The 11,303-nt window shown below is 39.4% G+C and overlaps 1 protein-coding gene across 1 annotated transcript; it reads right to left on the minus strand.

Moving 5' to 3' along the window:
- Positions 1 to 56: 56 nt before the first annotated feature.
- On the minus strand, positions 57 to 9,132 carry pter (phosphotriesterase related). The gene is made up of 5 exons (XM_089008016.1): positions 7,491 to 9,132; positions 6,532 to 6,977; positions 4,549 to 4,814; positions 3,537 to 3,677; positions 57 to 2,213 (listed from the first exon to the last, which is right to left on the minus strand). The coding sequence occupies exons 2-5, from the start codon at positions 6,961 to 6,963 to the stop codon at positions 2,003 to 2,005; spliced, it is 1,050 nt and encodes a 349-aa protein (XP_088864142.1). The 5' UTR covers positions 6,964 to 6,977; positions 7,491 to 9,132; the 3' UTR covers positions 57 to 2,002.
- Between the last annotated feature and the right edge of the window lie 2,171 nt (positions 9,133 to 11,303).

Here is an 11,303-nt window from a genome sequence, read left to right on the forward strand (position 1 = left end):
CTTTTACGATTGAAAAAAGAAACAGAACTAAACCTAAACAGACAAAAACAGCATACTCTGTGTGAATATCTGTTTTTATTTGAGAAAAGAAAATGGATTTTGAAGCAATCTGGAGTGACTCATGATTCGCCCCTCCAAAAAAAGCTGCCATCTTGAAATCAAATCCGCCATTTTCTCGTCCAATATGACAGTTGGTCGGACAGGCACGCTGGCAAAGCAGTTCATCAGGACACGTGACAGCAACAAGTCCATGACCCCCCCCCCCCCCTCGCCGTTCCCCCTATCCGGACTCCCCGGTGATACACCACCCGCTGTCAACCTCTCCCCGCTCCCGAATATGAATATCATATATAATTTACACTTTTAATCCTCTCGCAAGATTCATCAAAAGTTTGGCCCGGACCGCCGCGGCCATTGATCATGGCGTGAATTCACCCTGTGAGGCCACCTGTTCCCAGACGACTAAGGAGAGCGCGTCCTTCAATCGGGCCCTCCCGTCGGACGGAAGGGCCGACTCGCTTGCTGCCGACGCCGTGAGACGTGAAGGCGGGCGAGGCATATCGATCATCCCCTTGATCGTTCGGAAGTGGCGGCGACATTCTCCACGGTGTGCTTGTGTGGCGCAGACACGAACGTGTTTTTGGAGTTTCCGAAGTGGCGACCCGGTGAAGAAATGACGACTACAGATGACGCTCAATGTATGTAATCAAATTTATGAAATCGATTCATGTGAGTATTCTACATGACAGTACTGCATTTTTTTTATTTGATTTGACCGGAAGTAAAAAGTTACGGGGAATTGCTCGTTTCGACAATGTCTCACTTTGTTTGCAGATTCAATCGAAATAGCTAAACTACGTTTTTATTATTATTTTTTTCTTTCGGACAAGCGAAAATAATAAATGGGATTTAAAAGAGATTCACGTGAGTACATAAATCATCACGCGACGTATTCTACAGGACATTACTGCATTTTGATTTGACGAATGTGTGTCGAAAGTGTTGGTTGGAAATTATTTCTAAAAAAAAAGTTTTGATATACCGGAAGTAAAAAAGTTACGGGGAATTGCTCGTGTCGAAAAGGCCTCACTTTGTTTACAGATTCGATCGAAATGGCAAAACTAACGTTTTTATTTTTGTTTTTTTTTCTTCCTGACAAGTGATAGTTCTGGCGAAAAGAATACATGGGATTTAAAAAATGATTCATGTGAGTACATAAATCATTACGCGACGTATTCTACATGACATTACTGCATTTTGATTTGACGAATGCGTGTCGAAAGTGTTGGTTGGAAATTATTTCTTAAAAAAAAAAACGTTTTGATATACCGGAAGTAAAAAAGTTACGGGGAATTGCTCGTGTCGAAAAGGCCTCACTTTGTTTACAGATTCGATCGAAATGGCTCAATTAACGTTTTTTTCTTCTTCCTGACAAGTGATAGTTCTGGCGAAAACAATAAATGGGATGTAAAAAATAAAAATGAGTAATTGTTATGTCAACTTTTCCAGTTTTTTTTATGAAAATGGGAACTAATAATAATAATAATAATAATCCTACTACTACTATTAATAATATTAATACATTTGATTTTTAAGCGCCTTTCAAAACTCTCAAGGTCACTATCCAGTCACAGGCTCAGTTTTTCTGTGGGTGAGCAGCGGCAGCCACACGCGCCAGCGTTCACTCACACAGCAGCAAAGTTATAAAAGGAAGAGGAAAGGAAAGAAAGGGAAAAAAAACTAAATAATATCACAACACAAAGAGAACGGGCTCGTTCGCGAAAAACACATCACTCATTGTGGCAGCTCCGTGTGTATCCCAAAAAATAGTTCATATGCTAAGGTAAAATTGGCATAAATTTAACGTTCGTAAACCGAGGTATCTCTGTACTTGATTTTGATCATGTTCAAAAATCACACCCTGCGATTGATCAAAAGCCTAAATGAATTCATTACGGTCACACAACGTACATCTCGCTGTTAGCTCATCACACACAATGCATTATTTGAAGGTGAGCCAACGTTTGGGGTTGTCCACCAGGATCTTGTCCACCTGCATCTGCGAGATACCCCGCTTGAGCATTTTGGGCACAATATTGCGGAGGATATGCGAGTAGCCGTGGCCGCCGTACTTGCACAGGCGATCTTTGGTGTGGATATCGTGCGCGATCACAATCTTGTCCTCGTAGCCTTCTTTCACCAGGAAGGCCAAGCTGAACATGGAGAAAGAAGACGAGCGAGCAGGCGGGGTTAAAAATAGTGAAGCACTTAAAAGTGGATTGTGTTGAGTGTCTCAGATCAAATGTCATCCAAAATCAATACCATATACGTCCCATTATTTCCATACAAACGTCTCCGAGGAATTCAAGCCCGGAGTCTTAATGAGTTCACATGGACATACATTCATTCAACATTTAAAGGACAACCGAAACCATTTTTTGTTTCCTAATTATTTACTTATAGCAAGAATAAAAACAAAAGGTAATTTGTTTAAATTATTTTATTTACTTAAAGGACAAACGACACTATTTTTTTTGTGTCCTACCTGACATCATAAAAACGCTTTCTAGCATCTAAAATACCCAAAACACGCAAGCTGATATTTTTAGTCAAATGCATAACAGCAATAAAAATGACTTAAAGTGTCCCAAAACTACTTCAAAATGAAACCGGAAATGGCCAGTTTCAGAAGGTCCCGCCCCTTTGCTCGTGATGTCACGCCAAGACGTCTTGCCTTGGTCGAGAATCAAAACAATGGCTTCAGATTCAGAGAAGATGCTTTCTTGTTACTCATCCAGTTATGAATCTGATTCAAATAGTTCTGAAGAGGAAAGCATACATGTTTGCAATCGATTAAAGGAGTCCTCCCGTATCAATTCGAGCCATCAATGGCATCTGGACTGAAATGTGTCCCAGAAAATGCAAAAGATGGTGCCCAAGCTCTGTTGGAAATGGGCTGATTTGTCTGCTGGGAATTTGTGTCAGCGAATATCAAATAGTTGTCTTGGTGCAACACACAACGATTCACCATTGCGTTATTTATGTGTTTTCCTTCTAATTTCGCCATCAACACCGATCAACACTGTGTTTTCAGACCAAACAAAGTACCCAAAATGCATTGTGTATCGTTTACTCGGTCAGGGGCGTTCCTTCAGTGACGTCACGTGGGGATCATCCTGAATACTCAGCGAGAGTCTTAAAACGTAAAATATAGCTATATGCGGTGGAATCTTTGTGAAATACGCACAGTAGAAGTCATTTAAAATGATTTTACAAATTATGGACACAACTTGTGCGGAGGCGTCGGTTATCTTTTAAGGCTTAGAAAATTAGGAAGTAGAAAATTATGTTTTATGGGGACCTGGGAACGGATTATTCTCATGTTAATGGTTTCCTATGGGAAATTAATATTTGGGATACACACTTTTCGCCTTACACATTCTGTCTGTGAACCAATTAAGTTCGTAAGCCAAGGTATCACTGTATTTGATTCTCAGTTGGGATGTCAAATGAATATGCAGGCGAGGTGTACTGACGTGTTGATTCTCTGGCTGTCACTGGGCATGTCTACGTCCATGTTGAAGACATAGTTGAGCGTCTCGATACCAAACAGGTCGTACTCCAGGTAACTGCCCATCTCGGCAAAGTCCAGCAGCTCCGTATGATTGAAAATGGTCCTACATAAATCAATTAAAAAAAACAGATATATAAATAAATGACAAATGAATAAATACATACACACATATATAATAGGAATAATAAATAAATACACACACACATACAGAAAAACAAAAGAAATAAACACACAAATGGATAAATACATAAATAAATGACAAATGAATGAATGACTGAATGAATAAATACAGACACATGTACATAAAAACCAAAAATAACAAATTAATAAATACACATATACATAAAAACAAGAATAATAAATGAGCACACACACGCCTACATACATAAAAACAAAATGAACAAATACATAATACATAAATGACAAATGAATGAAACAAAACACAACAATAATAAATCAATGAAGAAAAACACACATAAAAACAAAAAGACGAAATAAATACATAAATAAATATATAGATAAACAGATACATACATAAATGAATGACTGAATGAATGAATAAATACATAAATACACACATACTGTACATACGTAAAAACAAAAATAAACAACGCACACGCATCTATAGATAAAAAGAAAGACTAATAAAGGTTAATAAGTAAATAAATACACAAAAAAATAGATCATAGCTAGCTCGATAGATAGCAATCGATATTGATAGATATCAATGGATAGATATCAATAGGTAGCTAGCTAGATACAGTAGATAAATAGCTAGCTAGCTAGCAATATATCAATAGCTAGCTAGCTAGATAGACAGGCAGGCAGACAGAATAGATGGATAGACAACTAGCTAGCTAACTAGGTAGATAGATAGATATCGATATATATAGCTAGCTAGCGAGATATCGATAGATATAGCTAGCTAGCTAGATATCGATATATATATAGCTAGTGATGAAAAGGTCCTTCACCTGTCCAGGTGCGACATGACCGTCTTTCCGATGTCGCCGCCCGCCTCCTGGAGGACGCGAACGACCTCGGCGGGAGCGGCGGCATTGCGTCCCGGATGGATGATGACGGGGCAACCCAACTGGGACTGAGCGTGGGCCGCCGCCCGCAACACCTTCCTTTCACTGTCCGTGATGGGCCAACCGGTGCCGATCTCGCCAATCACGCCGCAGCGAACATCCGTGCCGTCCGCGCCGTATAGGATTTCGCCCACGATGACGTCGGTGAGCTGCGAAGGAAAGCGGCGTCAAGTCACTAAAGTGTTCAGGGTGACGTGTGTGTGTGGACGAATTAGCATGAATGTCAGAATTGAGGGGAAATGATGAGTCTGAATTTCTGTTTTCAAATCTTCTAAAGTGATACCTTGGCTTACGAATTTAATTGGTTCCCAGAAAGAGTGTGCCAGGCGAAAAGTGTGTATCCCAAAAAATAATTCCCCATAGGAAACCATTCAAATGAGAATAATCCGTTCCCAGATCCCCATAAAACATAATTTTCTATGTTTCTAAGCCTTAAAACTACACAAAATATACCTTATTTTATGTATAATAAATGTGCTATGGTATTATAATTAAAGAAATAAACTGTACTATATAATAAAGTCATTTTATTTACCTTCGTGATGGTCGTTGATGGCTTAATGTAATGGAGTGACCGATTTCATCAGCATGAAACAGTTGATGAGGAACGTAGCCTTCTTCTTTCACCATCTTGAGGAATGATACCTCGTAGGTGTATTTTAGCTAGCCGCCCCCATTTCAAGCTCATAACTCCAGACCCATATAACTTAGGAATTAACTCTTTTTTTTCTGAATGAAAGAAGAGAGTCCAATTTTTTTTATGCTGAATTGAATATTTATCTAATCGTAAAACTCAATATTCTGTGTGTCCTGGAATTTCTGTGACAATAACAAAAACCTTGGCACTGGAGTGGATACATTTTTACACCTCATCTTCCAGCGAATGACTTAAATGAGTCAATCAGTCTTTTATTTTGAAACATATTTTATTTTGAAATAATGGGATTCACTTCTCTGTTACGTCTACGCATTTTAGCGCCAAAATTTAACCCAGCTCACAGAAGTTCCATACAAAAAAAGTTCCGAATTTGTTCGGGTATTGGTTTTTCTTGCGGAGGGTGCCGATAAGGCACTGGTAAGACCTCTGGCAATATTTTTTACCCTTTCTATGATGGGGTAGCATTTCCTTTTTTTCCATTTCCTTTTTTTAACCCTATATGTATTCGATTGTATTTTGGACAAGCTCATATAACTCCAGACCCATATAATTTAGGAAATAATAATACATTTCATTTTTAAGAGCCTTTCAAACCTCTCAAGGTCACTTTCCAGTCACAGGATCAGTCTTTCTGTGGGTGAGCAGCGGCAGCCACACGCGCCAGCGTTCAGTCACCCCGGAAGTTACTTAATTAGATAGAAAGCTACCTAGCTAGCTAGCTAATAGATAGCTAATAGCTAGATAGCTAGCTAATAGATGGCTAATAGCTAGCTAGCTAGCTAGAAAGCTAGCTGCCTATATAGCTAATAGATATACAGATAGATAGTTTGCTAGAAAGCTAGATAGCTAGCCAGCCAGCTAGATAGCTAGCGAGCCGGCTATATGGCATCCCGCAAAGCAAAATAACTCTCAGGGGCGTCCCTTGAAATGAGCTTTTAGTGCAATTTTTTTTTCTCTCAAAAACAAAACAAAAATGGCGGTTTCCTGTCTGATGTTTTGAAAATCTGCTATAGTGTAAATAACTTTTTTATCTGATGGAAAAAAAGACAGTTTAAGGTTTCTAGCGCTGCATTGAATGTTTATGTAGTCCTAAAACTGTGGGTCCTGCAATTTGAGTGAAAATGACAAAAACCCTGGCACTGGAGTGAACACATTTTTCTGCACATCATCTGGCAGTGAATGAGTTAAGAACTTGTACGCCTGTGTACCTTCTCCACAGTCATTTTCCTCATGTCATCCGAGTGCGTGCAGTCCACATAGTAACCGGCACCCGCCACGATGTTGACCCCGGTCTCTTTGGCCAGCCTTCTGAGGGTGCCCATGTCGCGGTCGATGCCGGTGGTGGTGTTCTCCACCACACTTCCACCGCCCGCCTTCCGATAAGCCACTAGCTCATCGCGCACGGCGTCCGTCTCCTGGCAGAGAAACAGGTTCTCACGGCAGCTGTATGGGTTCTGCCTCAACCAGTGGCCATGACACAACTGGAAGGGATTTTCATCCATTTGCAGGTTTTCCGGCGACGCGGGTACGTAGCTACACTCAAAGGTCATCGTCAGGTGCTCGTGGGTCATGGTGCGACCGAGCTGGTCCGGGTCCAGCAGACCCAGGACCGTCTGGACCTTACCGCTCAGTTCTGTCATGACGGTTCGTCAAACTGAATGGAGTGCATGCAAAACAAGATTGTGTTAATGTTTGACAGGATGCCAGACAATGCAAAGGATGAATGACAGGGGGAGCAGACAAGCTCAACAGAGCACAAACCTTTGGACTCCAGAATACTAAATAACTCAAAGTTGGCTCTTAACTTTATTCGGTGAACTTTCTGACAACTTGTGAACAACTTGATGATAAAAGTAAAAAAAAAAACAATAATAATCTAGTGAACATTCTAACAACTCGTGAACATTTTTGCTGATAAAAGTTAATTAAAAAAAAAATCACATAGTCGCGCTATTATTTTGAAAAAAAAAAACCGCTTCACCGGAAGACTCATTAGTAACAAATTCACTTGATTTTGTTATTGAAGCGGAACACCGCACAAAGCCATTAAATTCGACCAAAAAAAGACTAAAAGAGCATTAGCGTTGTAACGCGTCGCTAAGAAAAACTCAAATTTGATCATATGAAAGCCAGATAGATGCATAAAACATGAAGGAAAAGGCCTAACCTTGAATCTGCAACTCGGTACTTGCCCCTAACTGGACACTGAATAGCAAACCAATACTGGATTACAATTGAACGAGAAACGGGAGGAGGGGAAGTCATCGCGATATTTTACGATAATTACGAGCAGTCTGTCATCCTGTCATAGAAAATGGACTCGAATCTCTTCTTTCTTCTTTTCCTTGCGGCTTTTCCCTTCAAGGGGTCGCCACAGCAAATCAGCGTCCTCCATATTTAGAGGTTTGATCCGAATCAAAATGGTTTATTATGATGTTATGTAATCCGTCGCAAATAAAAGTTTGTCGTACATTCGCTTGAGTTATGCGTGGGAATCCGGTTTAACACAGTGACGGTATGGAGATGAGCGTCAATATTTTTTTTTCTTGATACTATACCTCGCAAATGACTTTCAACCAGTTCAGGGAGTGTGTAATCCACTTTTTTTTTCTTGAAGTCAGTCTCCCGCGACTCTGTTTAGGGTTATTGATGTTGATCAAATATTTTCATCCCCATGAGGATCGTGAATATGCTGGAGCTGATCCAACTGGCTTCAGGAAAGAGGCGGAGCACACTTTGAACTGGTTGGATTCACTTCTGAAGACAATTTAGTGTTCCATTAACCTGCTAGGCATGTTTTGGGATTATCGGAGGAAACTGGAATACTCAGAGAATATCCACACAAAAAGACAGTGACTGGAATTTAATCCATAACATGTCATGTTATGAGAGTTTTGAAAGACGCTTATAAATAAAATGTATTATTATTATGACCTCTGAAATGTGCTAATAATCAAATTTTCCATGTATTTTCAAATTCGCTTTTCCTCACGAGGGTCGGGAGCACTATTTCAACTGTCTTCGGGAAGCAAGTGGGGGACACTCTGAACTACTTGCCAGCCATTAGTAGGTCACACAAATTGACAAACAATCATCTGAGCTCACAATCATACCCGCAGATGACTTATAGCAGGGGTGTCAAAGTCATTTTATTCCGCGGGCCATATTGTAGTTATGGTTTCCTCTCGAGGGCCGTTATGAATTTGGGGAAGCCATTCGAATGTTTAAATCCCTTCAAATATTACATACAGAGCACACAGCAAATTAATGAATAACTCGTTTTCAAATCTGAAGTGAAGAATAATGACTTTTATTGTGGTTGACATCCAAAAATATGAAATTTTGGCTCAGATTTTAGCAATCATCATGGAATTTAACAAGTTTGATTTGCTTTCGCGGGCCGAAAAAAAATGATGTGGCAGGCCGGATTTGGCCCGCGGGCCTTGACTTTGACACCTGTGACTTATAGTGTTCCATTAATATATATTGCATGTTTTTGGGAATGTGAGAGGAAACCCGAAGAAAACCAACGTAGCAAGGGGAAGAACATGTAACCCGCACACAGGAAAGCCTCAGCTTGAAGCCTCTGCACTGAGAGACGGACCTCCCAACCAGGCAACACATTTGTTCACTTAAAATATTGTAAAATACCCCCACCCAAAAAAAAAACCCATACAAAAATTATACTCATAATTTTAACACCAAAATTAAATATATTGAGTGCAATTTAAATTAGGGCAAATGTTTGTCGTGAATTTATTAGATTTTGTGAGGATTCTGCAAAACAAAATGTCACAAGCTTTTATGACAATGGTGACAAAAATGACGAGAAGCCGCTTAGAAATGAAATTTATTATTATTATTATTATTATTATTATTATTATTATTATTATTATTATCTATCTGGCTTGCTAGCTAGCTATGTAGCTGGCTATTTATTTGCTATATGGCTATCTCGCTAGTTAACTAACTGTCTAGTTGGCTAGTTAGCTATCTATTAGCTATCTGTTAGCTAGCTGGCTAGCTTTCTATCTATTTGAGTTACTTCCGGGTTGAGTGAACGCTGGCGCATGTGGCTGCCGCTTCTCAACCGCAGAAAAAAACGATCCTGTGACTGTAAAGTGACCTTGGGAGTTTTGAAAGGCACTTAGAAATCAAATGGATTATTATTATTATTATTATTATTATTATTATTATTATATTTTTTGTTATTAATATTATTATTGACTATATACTTGTTTTGTATTTACATTGTATTTAAAACAGTCACAGGCTAAACATGCATGTTATGTGTTGTGATTGCATGCATGTTATATGTTGTGATTGACCTTTGACCTACAATGTATACAAGCCTAATCGTAAATAGATGGATGGGCAGACATTTTCTTGGCTTTCTTATCACAACAATGTGAAAAATGTGTCACCTGACCTCCAGTGATAGTCATCTGCTTGGCTAGCTGCCATATGCAATGGCGACCCAACGCAGGGTCGACCCTGTGACCAATGATGCTGTTGCAGACCATCTGTCTCTAACGCGGCTGAACCCGTCTCACACTGTCCTGATATATTACATGAGACTGAGTTTGGATGCGTTTTCACATTTCCTTGACACACCATTGGGCCAACGAGAATTACTATCGGCTAAATTGACGTTTTAAATGAGCGGCGTGTTACTCATAGACTGTGACTATGCTGCCCCACCGCAGGATTCCTCATTAGTGACAAAAAGCAGAGTGACACTCATTTGTCTGCCCGGCCGCCATGTTTCAGACACACATCACTGCCAGAACAGTCCCTTCGAGAAGGATGAATAAGCTCCCACTAACAATATTCACACAGAATAACCCCAGAGAAACCAATGTCTGCAGAGTGCACTTCAGTTTCATGGTTATATTTGTATAGTTCGTGTTCCTGTACATGAACTGCACAGCATTGCACATTGAATAGTTGCGCTTTGGCAATCTGGACCCTAGGAATCTATCCAGTTTGAATTTTATTGCCCTTTATCACAGATATATTTAAGGACGTCTCGCGAATTAATACTAACATCTAAAAAAACATCATTAAAAAGCAACAAAAATGCATCCGTATTGCATATGTAATATCAAAATAAAAATCATTAAATATGAAAAATAATAATATCACGAATTATCTATCTTCATTAACATTCGTTAGGTTTTCGTTTTTTGGACTGCAATGATACATAAGACAACGTGTGAATCAAGGAGTCTTATTATTCGTACTCTGGCGCCATCTTCAGACTGATAGGAAGCTTGTATTTTTGTCCTGAAAATTACGACAGTATTTTTTTAATGTAAAATGACTTAGTTTTTTTAATTTTTGCAGAAATCGTTTTCTTATTTGTTATTTTACTTTCATTTATAAGTACAATATGTATAACTTTATTTGATTTTTTTTATTTTATGGTCGTCGGACATTGCCGACGTTGCCGATAGAGGGAGCTATAAGACGCCTTGGATCCGCCAAGTTGAGTCACTCAAATTGGTAATAATAATAATACATTTAATTTATAAGAGGGGTTCTCAATACATCGATTGCGATTGACCAGTCGATCGGCCAAGGTACTATTGATAGATCTCCTGACAAGGTAATGTGACACTGTCATGAACCTGACGCTATACAAATAAAGTTGAGTTTTGAAATTTACAGACGTCATACAATCAGCCATCCCTTGACTTGATTGACACACCTGACAACCAATCAGGTGACATGTCATTATTTGATACCCAGCGTGTTCGAACAAGCTAGCCGTTAGCTACGCTACATCTTAACTTTTCGCTCGTTTTTTTTCCCTCATAAACGTATGATAGGGTATAAAATAAATGGAGGAGCTTGACCAAGTAAGAAGAAAAAAAAGTATCCATTTCATACGGAATAGGAGGAGGACTTTTTTTACGATGGCATTTTATGACATGCGTTGGTCTCGTCTGCCAGCTATCAGTGTTAACTCAGGTAATGG

This window comes from Hippocampus bargibanti, linkage group LG11 (assembly GCF_051943395.1).
Source record: "Hippocampus bargibanti isolate YZ-2025 linkage group LG11, ASM5194339v1, whole genome shotgun sequence".
Lineage (NCBI taxonomy): Eukaryota > Metazoa > Chordata > Actinopteri > Syngnathiformes > Syngnathidae > Hippocampus > Hippocampus bargibanti.

Excerpts from the sequence above, each read along its gene's own strand:
- pter (XM_089008016.1), bottom strand. The coding sequence starts at position 6,963 with ATGACAGAACTGAGCGGTAAGGTCCAGACGGTCCTGGGTCTGCTGGAC. Across the intron at positions 3,678-4,548 it reads GTCATGTCGCACCTGGACAG|GACCATTTTCAATCATACGG; the intron begins GTGAAGGACCTT and ends TGATTTATGTAG. Across the intron at positions 2,214-3,536 it reads GACAGCCAGAGAATCAACAC|CTTGGCCTTCCTGGTGAAAG; the intron begins GTCAGTACACCT and ends CTCCATGTTCAG.